Source organism: Phytophthora ramorum, assembly GCF_020800215.1.
Source record: "Phytophthora ramorum isolate Pr-102 chromosome Unknown Phyram_PR-102_s0003, whole genome shotgun sequence".
Classification (NCBI taxonomy): Eukaryota; Oomycota; class Peronosporomycetes; order Peronosporales; family Peronosporaceae; genus Phytophthora; species Phytophthora ramorum.
The window spans coordinates 4,669,826-4,692,649 of record NW_027150649.1 but is presented as its reverse complement, the minus strand read 5'-3'; the positions used below and the strand labels follow the sequence as shown (position 1 = coordinate 4,692,649).

General features: G+C 54.1%; 8 protein-coding genes across 8 annotated transcripts; 4 read left to right on the top strand and 4 right to left on the bottom strand.

Annotated features, from left to right (window-relative positions):
• Window positions 1-3,919: 3,919 nt before the first annotated feature.
• Window positions 3,920-4,506, top strand: KRP23_4508 (AP-2 complex subunit sigma; the record flags this gene model as incomplete). Its single annotated transcript, XM_067889472.1, has 3 exons — window positions 3,920-3,922; window positions 4,003-4,329; window positions 4,405-4,506. The coding sequence occupies 3 exons, from the start codon at window positions 3,920-3,922 to the stop codon at window positions 4,504-4,506; spliced, it is 432 nt and encodes a 143-aa protein (XP_067748629.1).
• Window positions 4,507-4,671: 165 nt separating this feature from the next.
• On the bottom strand, window positions 4,672-7,527 carry KRP23_4507 (Nuclear fragile X mental retardation-interacting protein 1; the record flags this gene model as incomplete). The annotated part of the gene is made up of 1 exon (XM_067889471.1): window positions 4,672-7,527. The coding sequence occupies one exon, from the start codon at window positions 7,525-7,527 to the stop codon at window positions 4,672-4,674; it is 2,856 nt and encodes a 951-aa protein (XP_067748628.1).
• Window positions 7,528-9,547: 2,020 nt separating this feature from the next.
• On the top strand, window positions 9,548-11,131 carry KRP23_4506 (uncharacterized protein; the record flags this gene model as incomplete). Its single annotated transcript, XM_067889470.1, has 1 exon — window positions 9,548-11,131. The coding sequence occupies one exon, from the start codon at window positions 9,548-9,550 to the stop codon at window positions 11,129-11,131; it is 1,584 nt and encodes a 527-aa protein (XP_067748627.1).
• Window positions 11,132-12,291: 1,160 nt separating this feature from the next.
• On the top strand, window positions 12,292-13,779 carry KRP23_4505 (Sucrose transport protein SUT5; the record flags this gene model as incomplete). Its single annotated transcript, XM_067889469.1, has 1 exon — window positions 12,292-13,779. The coding sequence occupies one exon, from the start codon at window positions 12,292-12,294 to the stop codon at window positions 13,777-13,779; it is 1,488 nt and encodes a 495-aa protein (XP_067748626.1).
• A 323-nt stretch (window positions 13,780-14,102) lies between these two features.
• On the bottom strand, window positions 14,103-14,642 carry KRP23_4504 (uncharacterized protein; the record flags this gene model as incomplete). The annotated part of the gene is made up of 1 exon (XM_067889468.1): window positions 14,103-14,642. The coding sequence occupies one exon, from the start codon at window positions 14,640-14,642 to the stop codon at window positions 14,103-14,105; it is 540 nt and encodes a 179-aa protein (XP_067748625.1).
• A 381-nt stretch (window positions 14,643-15,023) lies between these two features.
• KRP23_4503 (uncharacterized protein) lies at window positions 15,024-15,419 on the bottom strand (the record flags this gene model as incomplete). Its single annotated transcript, XM_067889466.1, has 1 exon — window positions 15,024-15,419. The coding sequence occupies one exon, from the start codon at window positions 15,417-15,419 to the stop codon at window positions 15,024-15,026; it is 396 nt and encodes a 131-aa protein (XP_067748624.1).
• Window positions 15,420-16,401: 982 nt separating this feature from the next.
• On the bottom strand, window positions 16,402-17,346 carry KRP23_4502 (uncharacterized protein; the record flags this gene model as incomplete). The annotated part of the gene is made up of 3 exons (XM_067889465.1): window positions 16,402-16,691; window positions 16,766-16,970; window positions 17,044-17,346. 3 exons carry the CDS (start codon window positions 17,344-17,346, stop codon window positions 16,402-16,404), a joined length of 798 nt encoding a protein of 265 aa, XP_067748623.1.
• A 4,161-nt stretch (window positions 17,347-21,507) lies between these two features.
• KRP23_4501 (uncharacterized protein) lies at window positions 21,508-22,488 on the top strand (the record flags this gene model as incomplete). Its single annotated transcript, XM_067889464.1, has 1 exon — window positions 21,508-22,488. The coding sequence occupies one exon, from the start codon at window positions 21,508-21,510 to the stop codon at window positions 22,486-22,488; it is 981 nt and encodes a 326-aa protein (XP_067748622.1).
• Window positions 22,489-22,824: the final 336 nt, after the last annotated feature.

Here is a 22,824-nt window from a genome sequence, read left to right as displayed (position 1 = left end):
CATGGACACAGCTGCAGGTCCTGCGTGTAAAGTCACTCGCGAAAAGGTGGAGAGGTGCGTATTTGAGTTGAAAGCCTATGGAATGAATATTTGAAACGCTGACAAGATTCCTACGTTTATAGGTACATGAATTCTAAGCAGGGGATTCTTGACGAGTACGATACCGTTGAGGATATTAATCTTCAGTATCTGAGACTCCACGAAGTTGAATTCCTTGATCATAGTGAGTGAATACAGCAATTCCAATTCGATGTTGCACCTGTGATCAAACTGGACAAGGAAACTTTCTGAAAAGCATTCTCACTATTTTGCTTATCTCACTATTGCTTTTTTAAATGAAGATTAAAGAAATCCGAGCACTCTTCTGTTGCGATTGCAAAAGGTACTGGTCGACCGGGTGAGCGTGTTCACACATCATAGCGACGATGTCGATACTGAACAAGTTCGACATATCGATAGCGAGACAATACATCCCAACGACAAAGCTGAACGGCGGCCAAAGAAGAATTCCAGGTGCGTTGTTTGTCGACGCACCCAAGTCAAGAACGTTCTCGGTGCCGGACCTGGAACGATAACTGCTTCGGAAGCCACATTACCCGCATGGATGGAAGATTACAAAGGAGTTCCTCATCGAAGTCAATGAGATGCTGGTGGATATGGAGATTGTCGGTAGTGTCGAAGGATACTCTGGAAGTGGAGGCAGATACAAGTGGTTGGTTGTGTTCAAGAACAAAACCAAAATGTTGTTCGAGTGTCACGAGCAGGTCCAATCGATCGTCGACTCAAGAAAAGCTGGCCTCGATGTGTCACGCTGTGCGACGGCTGCGGGAAATGAAGGAACGAGCGATAGCGAAGATGACAGTAACGTGGAGGAGGACGGCGAAGAGCAAGTCGCTAGCACGGCATAAATTGTAGACCATTAACCCTCTTCGGCGTAGGAGAAAGGTCAGCGTAATTTTATTCTGCATGTAAATTTTAGGACTGTAGGTAGCTATCCAGTGAACCAGGCTCCGACAAGTTTGCCAACACGTATTCACCTAATTGTCATCAATTTCAATGCGTCACAGCGCTCTCAACTATACCACTCGAACGCACGTTAGTTGTTTTTTCCAAGCAGGTAGGTTTGACTGCACGAACTTCGTCTCCCCCATGACAGATTTTATAGTCTGACAAACGATCAACTAGAGAAATCGATGTTGTCACAGAGCGGGCCTACGCGACTGCTGTCCACTGCACTCGATGCACCCGCCAAAACATGCAGAAACTGTCTGCACGTGGAAAGCCTCCTTTGTGCACGCAAATACTATCCGCGGTCCCTCAACCATTCGGTGAAACGTCGGTAAGTTATACTGTATTTTGACTGGCTCTGGTGATCTTATTGTAGTATTCACGAAATTTATACCCCCCCCCCCCCCTCAGAAAAAGCACTTCTTTGAGACCTGTACTGCGCCAAATCACGCGCTGGGACTAAACCTACAAAATGGTAAAGCGATTTTTTTGCCATTAAGGACTTTGTCGATACGTGGGATGATGAGCTGGCTGAGCTGATGCCCACGCGCCACGAGGACAACAAGCTACGGACCGTGCATGATGACTTGCGTGTCTTCAAGTCGGCGTCGAAGAATCTCCAGAGCGACGAGAATGTCACGCTTACGATGGAGTGCGGTTTATTTCAGCGACGTCGAATGCAGTCGAGCGGCTTTTCAACAAGACGCGCCATGTGCTGTCGCTTCACCGTCACGGGATTCACCCGATTCGACTAGAGATGCTGTTGTTTCTCAAGGTTAACCGCCGTTTCTGGTGAACTGCAACGGTCTCGAAGGCTATCTATGCTTAGCTTTACATGCTAAGCATGGCTACAAAATACAGGTTGCCATCTCGTTGCAATATACTGAATAACTTAGATGCCAGTGATACATCTATCACTTGATGTTTGGCAGGGCATAGACATTCTATATACCACTTGGACCCAATACAGAATGTACTCTGACTTCCGACACCGTGCAAAACAAAGAGCCCTTGTAATTTTGTTCTTTTAATAAAATTAGTTTTTAAAACTAGTGTAAATCCTGAGCAAGGAGATATCATATTAAATAGGTATTTTCGCGCGCGCGGGAGTTTTGAAACAAGACTCGCTCTTGACACGCGGAAGCACGGGCAAGTGGATGAGCATCGACAACAAGCGCGACCTCATAAGAAGAGCTTAGAAGGCCCTGGATTAACGCAGACACAGCTGGCAGAGTGGACGCAGCAAACGTTTCGTCTGCAGAAGGCACCGGCTCGCAACACTGTGTCGGACATCCTCAAGAATCACAGCGCCGTAATGAAAGAGGGGTACGGCAAGGGCAAGAGGCGAAAGCCACTCAAGGTAACTGCTTCTGCTCTCGAATCAAAGCTGGCTGAGTGGGTGGAGAAGGCGGAGGAGAAGGGGGGGGGGGGGGGGGGGGGTAATCGTAAGGTTCTAACTAGAAAGGCACAAAAGCTGCGGTACAAAGTTGGTGGCCCCGCGCTAAACGTGGGCTTATCGGTAGGATGGCTCTCAGTTTTCATGAAGAGGCACAAATTGCGCTTTCGTGCGAGGTATGGGGAGGCCGGTTTCGCTGAGCGCGATATAGTGTGTGAAGGACGAGCTGCGCTGCAAGAGCTGACGGACCTGTATGAGCCCAAGGACACGTACAATATGGACGAGACGGGCCTAAACTACAAAGCGGCACCATCACGCAGCATGTGCTCGGCCCGGACTCGTGGCGTCAAGGAAGATAAGACACGGATCACGTTGGCCCTTATAACCAATGTCGACGGCACGGACACGTTGTCTGCGCTCTTCATCGGGCGAGCTGTCAAGCCACGATGCTTTGACAAGAAGACCGGGGAAGAGCATGGCTTCCTCTATAGGAAGACAAACAAGGCGTGGATGAACTCGGGCGTGTATCAGCGATGGCTGCTCGACCTCAACAAGGAGATGCGAGCGGCGGGGCGGAATATTCTCTTCCTGGTTGATAATGTTTCTTCGCATGGGACGGGGAACGTTACGCTGACAAATGTAACCTGCCGCCCAACACCACAGCCTACCTACAACCCCTAGATGCGGGTATTATTGCGTTTTTCAAGGCCAGATTTCGGTCGCTGCAGATTGACAGAGCGATTGAGCGGTTTGACGCCGCGAAATTATCGATGGACGCTCTGTTTACAAAATCGACCAGCTCCAGACAATGAATGAGAGCCAGGAGCTGTGGAACACGACGCCAGCAACAACAATTGCGCACTGCTGGCAAAAGACTGGGCTCACTGTTTCTCTCCGTGGCCTAGAGGAGGACGAAGAACGCTGCGGAACTGACGAAGACGAAGATGTAGTTGATTTGATGATGAAGGTGGCTTCAATCCAACTGTAGACCCTCCAACAGATAATTTTGAACGTAAAAAATGCAAAACATATGGTGTCGGAAATGAGAGTACATTATGTATGTCCTATTGAAGGCTTACCTAGCCCTACTCCAACTATTGGTCAAAATTCCGTCTGTACTTGAAATCTATTGGACATAATGATATGTTTGGGGTACTGAGAGTATACAAATAAATAGTGTGGTCTACCACAACTGCAACCTACCCCTCTGATTGACCCATATTTTTTTGGACTGTTTAGCCAAATTAACTGAAATGCACAATACATGTACATGTACATTTAAGTTTAGTACGCATCGATGGACTATGGACTCAGGCGACATTCACCAGTTAAACCTGTGTGTGTGGGGGGGGGGGGCTTCCGGTCGCTGAAATAAAAGGTGTTCGGCCAACGGAGTCCCAGTATAACATATCGCTTCGTATTCTGTTGCAAAACTGAAACTCCTCGAGATTGCGCCCGTTCAAGATTGACCCGCCTCTTCGTTCACATTGTGCAAGTTCACCGGAGCCAAGCAATATGGTAAAGAGTGCTGTGTTTTTGCTGTCTCGAGCTCCATGAGGCTTGATAGCGCTAATGTAGACTCATTGTCGCGTGGGCAGATCCGCTTCTTCCTACTGCAGAACCGTCAGGGTAAGACGCGGCTGTCCAAGTGGTACGTGCCGCCGCCCGAGGACCAGGAGAAGGCACGCCTGGAGGCCGAGATCCACCGCCTCGTGGTGGCGCGCGACGCCAAGCACACCAACTTCATCGAGTTCCGCAACTACAAACTCATCTACCGTCGCTACGCCGGACTCTTCTTCATCCTGGGTGTGGACCTCGCGGCCAACGAGCTGCTGGGACTCGAGACCATCCACTTATTTGTGGAGCTGCTGGACCAGCAGTTCGCCAACGTCTGCGAGCTCGACATCGTCTTCAACTTCAACAAGGTCTGCATCGGTCCTGCAACTACCTGTCTTACCCACCCAAGAAGCTGACTGGTACCTTTATGTCTGTCGGTCTAGGTCTACTCGATGCTGGACGAGTATATCCTCGGCGGCGAAGTGCAAGAGACTTCCAAGCGCGAGATGTTGGACCGCATCCGCGAGCTCGAGAAACTCGAGTAGAACTCCTGCGAGTCCTGCTTCTTTCTTTCATCTCAAAGCCTGAGATCGATAATATGCTTCCCACTGCATCTTCGAGTTTGTTTTGTTCCTAACCTGGATGATCTATTCAACGAGTCAGCCCATGCAAAAATGAGCAGCTGTACCAACGCGGACGAAGGCGTAGCTTCAGCTTTCTCCGTTTGTCTCGCCCGCACTAGCTTCTAACGTACTGGCCTGGCCGCTAGGTACATCCTTAGCAGGCTCCTCACCACTAGCTGGTGCAACAGACTGAGCAAGCTCCGTGTCCTTCGAAGGCACAGCCACAACGACTTCCTCAGTGATCGCCCCCTCGGCATGACACTGAGGGTCCTGGGCACTTGAAGATGCATCCTTCATTGTTTCTCCTTGACTTGCTTCCACCACCACCTCCGATTCATCATCACGCGAAGGCGCCACCACCTCCGTTTCCTCTGTAATTGGCGACTCGGAAACTCCCTGAGATTCCTGTCCACACGCAGTTGCTTCTACAACAGGCACAACATTTCCATTCCCTGCCACGACCTTATCAGCCTCCATGGCCTGAGGAGGCACAGCACCTTGGGCTTCTCCAGTGCTCACTTGCTCCATTTCGTCAGAAGCCTCCTCCATTACAATGTCTTCCGACACCGATTCAATGGGTTCACTGGCTTCTGCTGTAGCAGCCGTGCTCGGTTCAGCACTTTTTAGCACCTCAATCTTCATGGCTGACTCCGATGTACTCTCATCAGCCTTTTCACCATCGGGCGAACGCAAAAAATCGTTCGCCACCAGAAAATGCACAATCTGCAGCATCTTAAGCTGCTCCACACGCACATCCTTCGCCAGTAGCTTGCGCAGAAGGGATTTCTGCTCACCATGCCACTGTTGTTCAGTAGCACGTTCCTTCGATGCCTTCTGCGATCGCTCACGCTGTCCCGACAACACCGCGGTATCGTGAGAGAATGGGCAATACATACCCTTCGAGCACGAGCCCTTGTACATCATGGCGCGGCACCCGAATGCCGAGCGGTCATGGCTGTACTTGCAGTGCCCTTCATCAAAGCGGCAGTGGCCACGGGAAAACCACTTGCACAGCATCGTTTTGCGCTGCTTTTTCGCGGGTGGTTCATGCGTGCCCGTCCCAGACGTTTCTGAGGCTCCAGCGTCAGAAGTAGCAAGCTTCCTAGCTGCAGTCTTCAACGCAATCTGAGCCTTAGCTTCTTCGTCTTCTTCAATCTCGCCCTCCTCCAGGTCTTCTTCAGACGACACGGAAAGCTTTCGCTTTCCCGCCACAGGTGCTGGCGTTGCCGCTGGTGGCTTCGGCTGACTCGACATTGCAAGCCATCTCTTGCGGCGCTCTTCACGCCATTTGGTAATATCCTCCACTGAGTTGCCCACAAGCACCATAAACTTCTGGCCTTCCACGTCAATCTCCTTGAGTCCCTGCCCAGCGTATTGTCCGTGCGCCGTCTGATAATGCGCAGTAACAACGCGCTTCGAAGCCGAGAAATCGCAGTCCGAGCACGTTACGTGAGTGCCTATGTGGGCTTCATATTGAGACACGATAACGAAGCTCTTCACACAGGTATCACATTTCCACACCTGCTCTCCTGGCTGAGGCTGAGACTGCTGCTGAGCGTACCCATCATTACCGTACGGAAGTGGAGGCTGTGAATCGGGCGGCAGCGGAGGTGCTGGACCACCAGGCAAAGGCGGTTGGCCGCGAGGCTCATTTTTCATTGCAAGTCCCGAGTCTTCCACGTCTTCAGGGGAAACGATATGATATGATCCACCGTTCCTTCTAGGGTCTTGCGGTTTGATTCCGGGAGCAGGCGGAGCAGAGCCCCACTGTCGGTCTGGCCCTGGTCCAGGACCGTAGCGCTGCGGAAACTGATCATCCTGTCGTGGGCCAGCTCGATTTTCATTCTCGTTCGCGAAGAGCGGGCAATGCTGCTTCCAATGACCCGGCTGGTTGCAATTGTGACAAACATACGTCGGCGGAGGCGGGCGGTGCGGCTTGTGCTGCTGCCGGTCATGCCGATCCTGCCGGCGGTCCTGAAACCTCGGGTTCTGGTCTCTTTGGAAGTGACGTTGTTGATCCATCGGCGGTCCGGTGTTTGTCCCCTGTGGCGAGTACGCTGGAGGTGGCCCACCAAACTGCGGCTGCTGGAGCTGTTGCTCCCACTGCTGCTCCTGAGGTGGCGGCACGTAGTTCCAGTCCCCGCGTTGGCTCTGCGGAGTTGGAGGCAGCGGCGGTGGAGGTTGCTGTTGGTACGACGGCGGAGGTGGCTGACTCGACTGTTGGTACGGAGGAAGCGGATCCTCCGGGGTGTTATCCTCCGACTGAATTGGTGCATAAGCTTGTTGTCTCGCCCGTGCAGCATCTGCGTAGTCCACTGGAGGCTGAGGAGGAAGCGGCGGATTGGCCGCATACCTTGGACTCTCGTCCTGGAACTGCTGGAACTGTTGCTGAGGCGGTGGCGGCTGATACTGCTGAGGAGGAAGTTGCTGGTACTGCTGGTAGGCCGACGGTGGTGGCTGGTTCTGGAAGTTGTCCATGGGCTGGTACCTGTCCGCCACCGGGGGAGGGTTACCATTGTATCCCCCTCGACTGTCGTCCGCGTAACCCTGTTGTTGATACTGCGGAGGCTGGTACTGGTCCTGTGGAGGAGGTGGGTACTGCTGATACTGGGACTGGAACTGTTCCTGTTGCGGAGGGAACTGCTGCGGGGGAGGAGCGTATCCCTGTTGCGGTGGCGGAGGAGGAGCATACCCCTGCTGCGGAGGAGGGTACCCTTGTCCAAAGTCTCCAAACTGTTGCGGGTACGGCGCCTGAGGCGGAGCGTAACCCTCGGTGTACCCCGCATCATCGTGGCGTCGCTGCTGGAAGTTTCCTCTCCCCCCGCGGCCGCCGCCTCGTCCACGTCCTCTGCCTCGACCTCCGCGTCCTCCGCGTCCACGTCCGAAGCCGCCGCGTCCGCGCCCACCGCGGAAGGAGCCGCCGCCCGACGAGAAGCGCTCCATTCGTCTCTGATCTATTTTTACTGGTGGCTTCGACTCCGCGCGACTAAAATGACTGGCGAAGACCGAGTCACTTGGAATTTGTATTTGTCGGTCAGCCAATCATCACCAACCATAGTTGAGTCGTTGAAGTGGATTTCTAGAGCTCTGCTTACGGATCCTTGAAACGCTTTGCAACCTCGTGTGCTCTTTGCCATCCAATGCCACCTTCCGATTTGATTTCTGAGGGCAAAGTGAATGGACCAGTCCAGAAAGCACCAGTATAAACGGTATTGCACTTGCCGAGTTCCAGCGTTCCGATGGGTGCGTAGCTATCGGGTAAGTTATGTGGCCTCGAAGCTGGCCTGCGAACCCTTCGCAAAACGCGGTGCCAGGTCGAACGCACTTTCGAATTAAAGCCGAAGCAGCAACAACAGCGCAAGAAGAAGTTACCGTATTGGCCAGGGCCACAACAAGATGCCAACTATCCACGTGAGCAGGCTGGATGTCACGATCACGATTGTCAGCTGCATATCTCTGGCTCTCGGCTGTGCAGCGCTCGCTGTGCTGGGCGTGCTCCTGCCAGCTCTTCGAAGCAACGTGCTCTGCTTTCTAGTTGGCGGGTCCCTACTTGCTTCCATCACCAGCCGTATCCTGATATTTCGTGTGAAGAGTAGAAGTATCGGAATTGCTGCCATTGTCGTGCTCACGTCGTTCTCCATTGCCACGGGCGTGTTTGCAATTCGCGAATTCAGTCCAGGTGACTACCCTCGCGTTGCCGAAAGCATCTACTACGATTTTAGCCTGGATATCAACACACCGATCGTTGCTGCTAGCGCCACAGCCTTCGGGGTCTCAGTTCTTGAGCTTGGAATCGCCATTTTCAGTTGTTGGAGGCAATCAACAAAGACAACTCTCGACAAATGTGAAAATCTAGCATGGATGGAAGAGAGCAGACTCGGCCAGGAAGATGGAGGGTACGAACGCCACCACACACCTGCGCCTCAAGGAGGACACAATCGCCCACGAAGTAAAGTGGGTCTCTGGACTGACGATGCCATCACTACAGCGCGCATCCCGAGAGAAAAAATCGAGGTCGGCGAGCTGATCAGCCAAGGTGGATACGGCGAGGTTTACAAGGGGGCCTTCAATGGCCTCATCGTTGCTGTCAAGAAAATGCTACCGGCAAACCGCAAAAGCGTCCCCCACGTCAACAACTTTTTGGCCGAAGTCAAGCTCATGGCGTCACTGGATCATCCGTGCATCGTACAATTCGTGGGCGTAGCGTGGAATGCGCTAAGCGATATATGTGCTGTGATGGAGTACATGGAAGGTGGGGACTTGAGAGGGCTTCTTGCTTCGTACGATGACCAGCACTACCCCACCGGCTTCGACTACAATAAGGTCAAGATCGCACTGCACACTGCACACGCGCTGACATACATGCACTCGTTGGAACCCGTCGTGATCCACCGCGACCTAAAGTCCAGGAACATTTTGCTGACTTCCGACCTGGACGCGAAGCTGACGGACTTTGGCGTGTCTCGGGAGCGTGCAGACCACACTATGACAGCTGGAGTAGGCACCTCGCTGTGGATGGCGCCGGAAGTGCTCATGGGAGAGCGGTACGACGACAAGGCCGACATTTTCTCGTTCGGGGTGGTGCTGTCGGAGCTAGACTTGCACGTGCTCCCGTATTCTCACGCGACGGAGAGCGACGGATCGGGGCATCGAATGCGCGACTTGGCCATCCTCCAGCGCATGGCCATGGGTAAACTACGCGTGCAGTTCTCTCCTGATGCGATGCACTCAATGGTGGAGCTGGGGAACGAATGTGTGTCAGTGAACCCGAAGGATCGGCCGACTGCAGCTCAAGTGCTGTACAAGTTACAGGTAATTCAGCGCGACTTAGCGTAAACAGCCTGCAAAGTGAAAATACATAACCCAGTTGCAAGATGAAGTTGGTCTTCATTTGACACATCACAGTACTTCATGTACCCATAGGGTTACGCTTTAGTCATTCTCAAACGTACCCCAGGTCGCGATGGACTCGTCAGAGCATGCGCTACGGCGCTCCAAGCGCGAGCACCAGCCGAGCGCCAAGGCGGCGGCCTCGCTCTACCCGTCCACAGCTGCAGTTGCCACCAGCTCCGCCCGGCGCTCTCAACGACGCCGCGTAACCCGCTCCGCCTCTCCGGCGTCCACCCCCGCGTCCACGCGTAACTCGTCGCCTGTGCGGGGCGTGACGGCGTCACCCGCGTCCTCTGACCTCGTGGCCGTCGTCGTGGACGCTGTGGGGCCCAACGGACAGCGGCGACGGCTGCGCGCGGCGGCCCATTCGGGCGCCAACTCGAGCGTAATTCAGGGGGTACACGACGACGGTAAGGTGCTGGGCAGGTACTCAAGTCGGGACTGCGCGCTGCTGTGCGAGGTTATCATGAGTCAGCTGAAGACACAGACGCTGGCACCTACGGTGCTGGAGCAGGACAAGTCCCCGGCCTTTATCCGGTGGGGTGCAGTAGCCAAGAAATTGGAGACGACGCACAAAGTGCGGGTTGCGCCCCGAGACTGCCAACTGCTGTGGAAGTTCCTGGCCTACGGACAGACACCCTCGACAGTGCAGACGGACGAATTGCTGCCGGACTCGGACTCGGAGGAGTTCCACAAGACACCCAAGGAGATCAACGCCCAGTTGGCAGAGACAACCGAGGGACAGGTTACGGCTGCTGAAGCACGAAAGAGTAGTGAAGATACAGAGAAGCAGGATGCGGGACAGGATAACGGACACGCAGCGGGGACGCAGACGGAGGAGAACGAGTCGTCGGTTCGGTTGTATCCGACGTACTCGCTGCCTACAGGAGCCCCGGATGCCTGGTATCGACCATTCGGCCCGAAAGACACGCTGCCGCTGACGTTTGTGGCGTCCAGGTTTCTGAGGAGGAAGGCGAACCCTCCACCAATGCATTTCATGTATGCGAAATCGACAACAACAGCGGGAGCGCCGGCAGATTTGAAGCGGAAGCAAACAGCACCAGCAGTCAGTGCTGTAGCGAGCAAGAAGCAGAAGGTGGCTTCGGTGTCGACACCTCCACGCGTGTTTACTCCGTCGTCGACCCCCCCTCCTGCCGCCAAGCGCGCTCGCTCGGAACTCGAGTTCTTCGAGGCCCGCCTGCGGGGAGAGCTGGCAAAGAAGACACCAGAGAGTACATTCGAGTTGTCCGCGGCAGATATCCAGCGTCGATTTGGAGAGGCATCTGCCGAAATTCGGCATGAGTGCCAAGTGTCGGCTGCACACGACGTGGAGCGGTTCAATCGAGAGGTTGTACGCGTGCGCATCTGGCAGAAGGCAATGGGTGCCAACAGTATTAAACCGAAGCCGACATTGGCACCAGCAACCGCTTCTGCATCAAAGCCAGTACCAGCAATTGCGACCAAGACCCCCGCTCCTGCTGCAACTCAAAGTTCGGGTCCTAGCGCCGCTCTTCTTGCACACGCTGCCGCGGTTGGTGCGATTGCAGCCAAGGCTAAGAACGCTGCGTCAGCAAGCGCAACTAGCAGTACACCGACCACCGTACAAAACGAGAAGGATGGAGGATCATCCGCAAGTGCGAAATCGGAAGCGAAGTGATGCACAACATGTCCCTCATAACGCATTCCCCTCGGATACTAAAGGATGACCACGTTGAAGTTTGAGACTTGCAGCAAATGCATGCAGTGGGTCGCAGTCTAATGCCGCAAGCGATTGTAGACCCACAGTTGTGCGACCTCGCGGGTTGAACATGTTGTGCCTCGGCTTATGATCACGATGGAAACGTAAGCATGTGCTCAGCTCACAGAATCTGCGAGCACCACCATTGATCTCGTGACATATGTCGATGATGGAGGAACGTTTCGAAGTGCAGCCACAGTTGTCAGCACGATTTTGTTTAACGCATCATGCCAAGCATAAATGGTTGCAGCAGTGGCGAGCCGTGGTTGAACTCGTTTTGAACATTCTGATTTGCTCGCAATTGAGCTCAACTCTCTTGCTGAAGTGAAGTGAGGTTGTATTTCCTTCGATGTCTGAAGTTACTCTCTTGCTCCGTAGCGGCGATTTTTGATCTTGAGCCTGGAGGACATGTAGGCTCTCTGGCACGTTTCCGGCGGGCTAGCAGCAAGATCAGGCCGACTGATGTTGCCGAGTAGGTAACGTCAAGCGTAAGCGGGTACAGCAGAGCAGCAGTTAAACGACAGCATACTCGATTGTGTGAATGCAGTGCGCAGCTTTAAAGAACTAACGCGTCATCCACGTTAGCTAGGCTTAAGCTCTCGAGGCACTCTAAAAGGGCTGTGACTTCGAAGCGCGCAGAGCTCTTTCTCATCGTGCATTAACGCAAGCGAGCGAGCCGATCGATCGGCGCCGGGTCGCAATGGGGATGTGTGTCTGCATCTGCCACGGATTGTGCTGCTCGCTTTAACACTCGGCATAAGCGGTTGAAACATCCTCTCGACTAGATAGATTTACACTTCGGTTTTGTATGAAAAATAGTGGGATTTACCACGTTGAAGTTGACGGTTACACAATGTCGATGCAGCATCGTTGCACTTGGTTGTTGGTCTCCTTTCAGCAGTCAAGCAGAGCCGCCATGCTGGTGTAGGCAACGTGCCGCTGCAAGCGGGTCCCACTCTGCCCACCCGCCTCTGTTCCAGCAGGCGGGACTCGCGAAGAGACCGGTCATTCCTGCTTTTGCGCCGTGCCGCGTACGCCTGCCGTGCGTTATCCACACCCACTCCACCGCCGCTGCAGTCATGGCCAATTTCCTGCTCAAGGAGGTGGCGTCGCACGCGCCTGGCACGGCGGTCGACTACGAGAACCTCATGTCGCCCGTCATGCGCGGCAGCAGCACAGCCAAGCGTCCTGACTTGGAAGCGGGGGACGCCAGGGAGCCCCAGGGCGCGTCATTCTGGATCCTGCTGGCGGTCTCGATGCCTCGCATGGCCGTCAACATGGCCTGGGCGGCGCAGTGGGCCGCGCTTGGCCCGTACCTCAGCACCATGCTGCCCAACTACGCCGTGCAGCTCACGTCGGTCATCGGGCCGGTGGTCGGGATCATCTTCGGCCCCGTGATCGGCGTGCTGAGCGACCGCAGCACGTCCCGCTTTGGCCGACGTCGACCCATTCTCGTCGGCATGGGCATCCTCAGCATCGTCTGCTGGATCCTCATGGGCTACACCAGCGAGATCGGCGAGGCGCTGGGCGACGTCGGCAGCGGCGCAGCAGGCGAGAAGACGGACCGGAAGTGGACGGCCGTCTTCACGCTCATTTTCTACCTCTGGATGGACATCACTGTGACCTGCAGCCAGACGCCCACGATGCTCATGGTGGCCGACTTCGCCGGCGACCGACAGACGCTCGGCGCCGCACTCGGCCTCGGCTGGGCCACCATGGGCGCCATTATTCCTGCAGTCTACATCCAGATCTGGGGCGCGGCGTACCTGACGCTGCACTGGTTCATGGGTTTGCTCTGCGTCGTCATGTTCATCAGTGTGGCGGTCGCTGTCGTTTTCGGTAAAGAGACCCCACTGCGGAAAACGGACGATGTTAGTACGTGCCAGAGCGTGCGGGACTCGTTCGTGACCATTTTCAACGGAGTGAGGACCATGCCGCCCATGCTCACCGTCTACGCGGCCATTATGTTCTTTGTGCTTTACGGCTACTCGGCCTACAATGGCAACAAGGGCCAGTTCTTTGGCCTCGAGGTGTACGGCGGGAGTGCCGACAATGCGGACTCGTGCAACCCGTGCTCGACCGAGCAGATTGCGTACAACCACGGGGTGAGCAAGGCCAGCGGACTCGGCGACCTGCTCTTCAACATCGTGGGCTACGTGTACTCGTGGGTGCTGCCGTTCCTGGTGCGTCAGTTCGGAGCTCGCTGGGTGCTGTCCGGCTCGATGCTGGCCCAGGCGCTGCTCATGGCCATGGCCTTCTGCTCCAACGTGGGCTTTGACATCTTCATCGTCGCCATCTTGTCCGTCGCGCAGGGGAGTGCCTTTGCGCTGATGGTGCCCACGATCATCCACGTCTTCGGCGGCCGCAGTGATGTGGACATTGGTATGTACGTCGGCGCTCTCAACTCGGCCAACTGCTTCGGCCAACTGCTCAACTTTGCTATCGGCACGGCTGTCGTGCAGACGTCACTGGGATACAAGTTGCCCGTGTTCCTGGGAGGCGCGATGAGCTTCCTGGGCTTCCTCGTCGGCGCTTTCCTCTTCAAGGTGAAGATGCACTCGATGTAAGGGCGTCCGTCGTATTAACACAGCTCACGACTTGAAGCTGAGCTTTTGATGTAAGATAGCGCACTCTCGAGCCGCTTTGTATGAAGCACAACGAATATCATATCTCTTTCTCTGTTCGCTTACAATTTCTGTTCGCCGTCAAGCTTCCACATCAAAATGCCATGGAGGTAGTAAAGCGAACATTCATCGAAAATGAAAAACGATTTGACCATAGATTCAATCTCTTGGTCACTTCCTTGAGAAAGGATGTGAGGTGTGTATCGGCTTCGGGGGTCATTGGCAACATTCAGAGAACCACTTCTCACGCGACTACGGCATGACCCCTAGAACGTGAACGAAGGTGCTGCCGTCGGCACGTCCGCCTCGCCCGCTACGTTTGATGCTGGTGCGCCAGTGCTGAACGAATAACTGTTTGGGGTGTTCGTCGCCGGGAACGATTGAGCAGAGGCTGGAGCTTGCGTTGTCTGCGTCTGAACAATTGGCGCGACCGTAGCCGGAGACTCGGGTGTGGGTGTGTTCTGCCACACTGCCGCCTCCGTGGCAGCGGGGGCTTGCGTCGTCGATGGGGCTTCAGTAGCACCTGCGCTGTTCCCCCATGTCGTCGGTGCCATTGGGGATTGAGTAGCGGAAGCACCACTATTCCCAGTCTGAGGCGCCGGCGTCACTTGGTTCATGGAAGCAGGAGCTTGGGTAGACGTAGGAGTCATGGTCGCGAGCGCTTCGGTAGACGTGGGGGTCATGGTCGTGGGTGATTGGGTAAACGTGGGGGTCATGGTGGTTGCTGTCTGATCTCCAGTCGTCGGAGCCTCTGTCGAGGCAGTGTTCGTTGGAGGGGTATCGGATGTCTGGGTTGTATTGGACATCGAGCTGGCAGTGGCTGTACTGGTTTGACCTGCACCCGGGCCTGTCAGAGGGATACAGTCCTCTGTGGTTGGCACGTACCAGACAGCAGAAGTTAGAACAGCTTGTAGTTGTAGGGATATCAAGGAAGGGGACTCATGACGCACTGTAGATCTGCCAGACGTATTTGCCACTGGTACTTCCTTGGAACGCCAGCCAGTAGAACCGGAACATACAGCCACTCGATGAGCACGACGAGTAGTCAATCGGTTTGAAGACGGACTTGATGCTCATGTAGTCCTCAACACTGAAGGCCTTGGCACAATCGTCGTTGTGCAGCACCATGGTGTCATCCAGCCAGATCTCGCACGGACCCTGAACAAAAGATTAGAACCCCGATTTGTTTAGAAGTCAAAGTCATTCCGCCGTACATGGTGAGCTAGTCCTCGCTCAAACGTAGCTGTGCCGTCGCTTGGTGGGTCCTTGGCTTTGGCGTTCGGGTCGGAGAAGCCGCAGTCAGCTCCATACAGACTCGTGTCGCTGTCCAGCAGCTTCCGAATATTGTTGGCGTAGCCGGCTTCTGTAGCTTTCTCCGCATACAACGCGATCAGTTCCGTGTCATCTGCAACGGACTCCCAGTTGGCCTGGAATTGCGGGGCGATCTCCACGCTCCACGCTCCAGTAGCTGTGCCCTTGAATTCAGTCTGCGGAATCAGCATATATCCGTGAGCTTGGACGTGGGTTGTCAGACAGCCGAGCGTGGCAACTGCAGCTGCGAAGAGGGACGCGGTCGAGACCATGGCCAACTCGAATGTTTGTTGACCAAGGTGGAAGGCTGCAAGTTGGAAACTGAGCGGTACGGCGAATGCTCGTTTCATTCGGGTCCACCGAGGATACAGGACAGCAAGGCAGCAGGTGACTGCGGAGTACTTCGACGTAAAAGTGAGCGTGAGAAGGATTGTGAGATTCAACGTCCTGGGGCGCGGATAACGCATTTCTTGTTCGCGGAAAGCAAATATGAGGTCGGTAGCTTTTGGTGTTCGGTACTTTGTCTGTGGTCAAGTAAAGACTGGTTGGAGATTCAGACACAACGGCAGTAGCGTCAATCTGGACGTACTGCTCTGTAAAATGGGGATCACCTCAAGGTGTAATCAGGAAATGCGTGCGTCCTAACGCATTTCAATCACCGATCGCAAATGCAAATATTGGAGCTCCTTTTTATTGACGGTGCCGAACAGAGCAAGAAGACGCGTACATGCAGTATTTTGCTTGAAAATCGTATTGGGCTTCCGAAAAAATATAGTATCATTCATGTCTTCCAAATAAAAAATATCTCGAAGTACTTAGTAGTAGCAAACCATAACAAACGAATAGTAGTATGTTTACCGAATATGCTATAGTATCATGCTTCCGAATAAAAGATAGTAGTAATCCGAATACATTATAGTATCAAATACATCAGAATAAATAACAGCAACAGACCATCCGAATATATACTATTACGTAGTCGTACAATTGGAGAATTGCTTTCACAAATCGATACTATATTATCAAACAATTCACTACAAGGAGAATGAGAACATAGCAGTGCTATGATAGCACAAGTAATGGCACAAATGATAGCACAAGTGATAGCACAAGTCTGTACTTCGCAGCAACACCGAAAAGCATGATAAGCTCAAGCGCCCCTCTTCCACAACTACAGATACAACACCTAGGAGACATCACTCGTTGCTACATGTATTACCACTGACTAGCGAACACGCGAACGGAACTGCCAGTCTAGACGCGCTTTCGAGCGTTGCACTTCTCCGTCGTCGAAGGCGTAGTACCCGGCGATTCCGTCGTGGTCGCTGAAGATTCCACCACTGTAACCTCATCTGCTGTCGGAGCTTGCATTGTCTCGGTGACTGGTGCGTCAGTGGTCGTAGAGGGAGCGGTAGTGGTGGAAGGCTCCGAAGCGGGGTCTTCCGTAGTCGTCGTTTGGGTGGTATTCGAAGAAGTCGAGGCTGAACTTGTGGTAGCTGTACTGGTTTGCCCTTCAGCCGGACCAGTGAGCGGCACGCAGTGCTCTGTAGAATAAAACACAATGTACAGTTGATTAACGATGAGCCACGCTATACAAGTCACCGGACTCGAGTCTTACTGTAGATCTGCCAGACGTATCCGTCGTTGCTTCCCTGGAAAGCCAACCAGTAGAAGCGTAGCATGCAACCACTCGCCGAGCACGATGAGTAGTCGATCGGTTTGAGCACGGATTTCATGGTGGCGTAGTCAGCGGTGCCGAACGTCTTCGCGCAGTCGTCGTCGTGCAGCACCATCGTGTCGTCCAGCCAGATCTCACAAGGACCCTGTCGGCAGAAGAAAAATGCGACTATAACGTTAGATTCTCCACAATACTTAGTACCATGCTCCATGACATACGTGGTGAGCAATTCCTCGGGAGAACGTGGCTGTGCCATCCGTCGGTGGGTCCTTCGGGTCAGCGTCCGGGTCGGAGTATCCACAGTCAGCGCCGTACAAATTCGCATCACTGTCCAAGAGCTTCCGGACGTCGTTCTCGTAGCCACTCTCCTTGGCCTTGTCAGCATACAACGCGATGAGTGCAGTGTCGTCGGAGATCGAATTCCAGTCAGCTTCGAGCTGAGGGTCGATCTGGACAATCCACGACGATATTTGCTTGCCCTTCTTGTACTTCGCCAGTGGGACCGCAAGCGGGAGGTACATGTAGCCGTGGGCTTGGACTTGGCTCGTAAGACAGCCAACCGCAGCAACAGCAGTAGCAACGAGGAGGGGTGTGCTTGACACCATGACTGATCGGTAGGTCGACTCGGAGGACACCAAAGTAGGACTGGCGTTGGAGAAGGTTGTTTGTTTGCAATGCACAAGCGAGCGATCTCAGGCTCCCCTTTAACGTGTATTCCGATATCGCGTTGTGCCCATCTTCAAGTTCATGCTGCGTTTCCCGCTAATAGAGCCACCGAGATAGATGCAAGATCTGTCTTGACCTAGTACTTCGAAGTACATTATAACGTATCGTCCGATAACGGAATGCTGTGATCAAACGTGATACAGTAGGTGCCACGAATCGTGATTCACGATACATATCGCGGCCGTAAACTGCATACAGACGATCGTCTAGGTCGTGATATCCTGAATTATGGTTCGGTTTTAATGAGGTCCTCTATTTGTGTTTACCTAGAAACTATAGAGCCCTGAAACTCGCTGGGGCGTCGAATCCCAATATCTCTGTGGGACTTTAACCCAATGTTGATGTATCGAGGCCGTGGTGAACGGCAGATGAACTTTACGGAAGCAGGAGGGTCACCAAAACCTCCCGCCACAGTGGATCACGATAATCGTGCAACACGAAGGCTCCACCAAGGCCTCCGCGTTTTGGTGGGCAGACTTGAACACTTGAGGGTCACCACGTTCTCAGTGGTTTGGTGCTGGATGTGGTGGGAAATCTTGATCACAGGAGGGGTCACCATGCCCTCCGTGCCTTGGTACTTAAGCAGCTTGGTAGTAATCCTTGCTCTCCTCTTCCAACTGCCCTTCGAAGTCAACACAACCTGAATTATGGTTCACTCCACAGACGGATACGGAGGCTGTTTCCAATGACCGGCGTACAAACTCAAATTTTTCATGTGGGCTTACATTATGTTATGAACTTCATTCTGAGCATCTCTTGTGTGGAGTACTGGGTCGAGAACCGAGTAAAAGAGAAACTGAGCTCGGCCGAGCTCTCACTAAACTTAGCCTAAAATTCTAGTACCTTCTCGCGAAAAAGAAGCCTTCCTCTTTCGACTGCATCGTTGTCGACATCTTGGCCGTGGACGCCGAGCCCTGCCCTCTCGTTAACAGATAGTAATGCAAAAAGAGAGCTCAGCACGACGACACGTATTACAGGATTTGAGGTGTGGGTGGGTATGTGGGTGGGGGCTTGCTGTCGAAGCTCATGTGCCGTCAACGCGCAGTCATGGTACAAGAAGTATAGCAGCAAAGTCCTTTATAAACTTTATCGCAGACCACTACAGCAGTGAGCGACAGCATCTTGAAAGCGGCCGTACTTGGCAATCTTCGTTAAGCCGCTACTCAGGGGCAAACAGAAAAACTACGAGGTCGTTTCGAGTCGCAAATTGCAGTGCTCGAGTCTGGCGCCCCTCCTTCCCCGAAAGAAGAGGACGATCAGCGAGCTGTGTTTGAGAGCTGTGCAGCCTGCACTGCAGGATCGCGATACTCCAGCTGTCGGTGCTCTAATCCGATCTGGTTCAACTGCGAAGCACCGAAACGATCGCTGTTGTGCTGCCCTTGCACTCTAAACAAATTCTCTTGTCCTGTCAACAATGAAACGTGACGATATCGAGATGGCCAGTGCATGGCTTCAAGGATGCCAGTGGCTCATGCCACCGCGAGACGATCGGCAGTGAGGGGCCCATTCGGAAACTTGCCGGCCGGAGCTAACATGCTTCGGGAGAGGGCCAAGCACTGAGGCTTCGTGATGGTGACTACAGGCTCGCGAAGGAGACTGCTGCGTGCTTCTCTCGATGGAAAGATGGCAGCCTCTCGACCCTGCTGCATTGACGGGGTGTGAAATCGTTGGTCTGAGACCAGGCCAGAGGACGTATTGGCGTGGCCCGCGGCGAAGACTCGGGGCTCGCGTTCTCTCATGCTGGCAGTTAGTCGACCGCGAGTGGAGAAACAACGATGAGTTTTACTTCGCTCAGTGGCCAACACGCCCGTAATCGTCGGACGTCCGTTGCACAAGACTGGAAGGGTGAATGAATGGGGTACATGAACGGCAGTTTTCAAGAGCGCAGGCGTCGACGCATGGCACGGAGTCACCCCTTACATGGATGGAAATCTCTGACAGCGGTCGTGTCGAGTACATCGTGATGAACGCGCGCTAACACAAAGGAAAGACGCGTACACCTTGAAATCGGACCGGACAGACAGCGCCGACGAAGTTGCGGCGGGCTGCAATGGAGAGGCTTGTCGTGCAGTGGTCACGGCTGTGCGCTTCGCTCTGCTCCGCTTCTACTGGTGATGCACGATCCACTTCAGCGGCTGAAGTGCGGTGAGCCGTGAGTAAAACAATTCACAATGGCGGTGATTGCGAGCACCTCGCGGGACACGACACTGTCAATCCAGGGCCCGGGGGAAGTGGTAGCGTGGTCGTGGAGCTGACTAGGGATGCAGTCTCGAATGGACAGGTGACAGGAACACTGTTGTGGGCAGCAGCGACGGCGTTGGGAGGTCAAACGATGACTAATAACGTGGCAGAATTTGTCGGGCTACAAAGGCTCCTAGCAGAAGCGGTCGAAATGAAATGGAGCAACTTACATGTGGTTGGTGATAGTGCGCTTATCATCGGTTGGATGAAGAACACGCACAGACCAAAATCGAAGAAGATGAAGCATTGGTATCGAGTCACTAAACGGTTGGCGGCTATATGCGGGGTCGCAACTTGGAGTCACCACTACAGGCAGCACAACAAGACGGCGGATTGGATCGCCAATTACGCCATGGACAGACAACAGAGCATCACAGTGCGAGCCTCGACGGAATACAGAACACATGAGCTGTACGTTGGGGCGGATAGCAGACAAGGAAACGACATCGGCTTCTGGTGGGACCAGACAGGAAGAAGATGGTGCGATGAGGCACAAACAATAAACAGAGGGCTATAAGAAGGAGGAGAGGCGACGGAGTGTGAAGAGGTGATGCACGTGACAGGAAGGAATGGCCAGTCGCGCATGGTTATTAGAGTTCTGCGAAAGCATGTAACACAATAATCCGTATAATACAAAAAAAAAAAAAAAAAAAAAAAAAAAAAAAAAAAGACACGACACTGTCGTGACGACACCGGTTCTTTTCATCCAGCCAGCCGGCGAGACACCCTCTCCAGGGATGGGATGGCCGGTCCAGCGCTCCACATTTTTTTTCCGCTACCGGTAGCATGACTGACCTGGAGATGGAAGTTGCTCACACAAGCAACAGCAGATTGGCAACTAGGTATCGTAAAGAGCCGGCCGCAACAATCGTGTTGTCGGCAACCCAGCCGAGACGGCGGAAGATGTGGAGATGTGGACGCCTGCCGGTCCATCCTGTCGCAATGGAGACTTGGTGTCGACTGGCGCCACAACCCCACGATTCGTTGCTTTACTGCGCTTGAACGTGTGGACGGCGACCGGTGCGATCTCAAAAAAGGATAGGAAGCGGTCGTCGAGCGCGCTGGAGGCGTCGAACTCAAACACCGGCGCGGCGGCTGCACGCCCACGCGAAACACTACCGGCGGATTCTGAAGATGCAACACGTTCAAGCACGAAATTATTGAACATGTATTTGCTGGGGGAGATGGTGGTTTCCATGTTTGGATCGAGGTCACCATGAGGTTGAGGCTTGACAGGAGGCACGCGACCATCAAGGGGTCGGCTGGTTGGCCTGTCGATTAAACACTGTAAGAGCCGGCGGTGGCCACGGACAGAGACGCTTCTTGCACACGCACAGCTGCAATCGAAATGTTGGCAACACGGGTGTTGTCCGGTGAATTTGTATGAAATGCTCAGAGTTTTACACCCCGGATAACTGCAAGGTTGCGGTTGTACTGTATAATACACTACATGCAGGTATTTTATTATACCAGCTGATCTGGAGCGACTTTTACATGGCATTTGTTCTGTCCGAAGCTGGAATTGCACCTTCTTAATCAGTGAAGACTAACGATCGAGAGTTAATCTGCAAGGTCTTTGCGATCTTGGGGCTTGTCGCGGGTTGGCCTGCTCTTTCACCGTTCGTCGATGTCGCTCACCAGGGGTTAAATTCATTCCTCAATTTGCAGCAGCATCTCCACCACCTCTCGAGACACGCTAAAGCTACTGAACAAGAATGGTGTCCACGACGTCCATCCTGGCCATGGTTGCGGCTGCTGCCACCACCGTCGACTACGTGCAGGCCCACGGCTACATTGCGAACCCTGCGCCGACATGGAAGAAAGAGGAGACCAACGATTGGGTTGTCGAGATCGCGCCTCTGTGGAAGGGAGGTTGGGACGAATCCAAGGGCGATGACGGCATCCTGGCTGTGTTCAAGGAGCTCAGCGCCACGAACAACTACAAGGACCTCAAGACTTTGATGGACGGCCCTGAGTTCGGCGAGGACTGCGGCTTCACGGACCCGAACGGCACGCCCTCGGACCCGCCCACGGACGGCACGGCCACCTTCTCACGTGGTATTGTGCACGCCGGCCCGTGCGAGATCTGGCTTGACGACAAGATGGTCCTTCAGAACGACGATTGCCAGAGCGCCTACGGCGACGGCACCCAGGAGACCATTTCTGTCTTCAAGCCCGTGGACTACTCGGGATGTGCTGCGGGTGGCTGTCTGCTGCGATTCTACTGGCTCGCCCTGCAGCGTCTCGATGGTAAGGCGGTGTGGCAGTCGTACAAGAACTGCATCCCTCTCACGGGCCCCGCTGGCGGAGGTGCCTCGCAGACGGCGCCGTCCACTGGCGATGGCTCGAACGTCTCGCAGACGCAGCCTTCGAGTGGCGAGTCTGACACTCCTTCCACCGGCGATGCCAGCCAGAAGTCGGACACTCCTTCCACTGGGGACTCCAGCAAGAAGTCGGACTCTCCTTCCACTGACTCTAGCAAGAAGTCGGACACTCCGTCCTCAGAAGACCAGAACTCTCCGTCCTCGGGCGACTCAAATTCTCCGTCGAGCGGAGACTCGAACTCTCCTTCCACGGAGACTACCCCTGCCCCGGAGTCCCCGACCACGTGGACGCAGGCTCCTTCTGCCGACACGCCGGAAATGACACCTGCTCCGAGCAGCAAGTGCAACGGCCGCCGCCGCCGCCGTGACTAGAAGACTCCGAACGAAAGGAGGACGCCAAGCGCGACAAAGTGTACGTGACTATCCGTTCGGGTGCAACCAACCTTGGCTATAGAGGTTGAGACCTGTGTGTCGTACGAGCTGAGAGGGCCCCAGGGTGTTCATGCAGCAGAACAAAACCGCTAGGAGAATGGAAGTTTTCCTATCAATTGAGTGTCAACATATTTTCATGCTTTCTTACAAGTTTTCACGAATTTGTTGCTAGGCTTCGATCGCTGTACAGGTGTCATCAAGGAGCGGTGGACACAAATCTCGCCTTTACCTTTGCGCTGTCCGAACGGTGCACCTGCTTAATCAGCAGGTTGTACC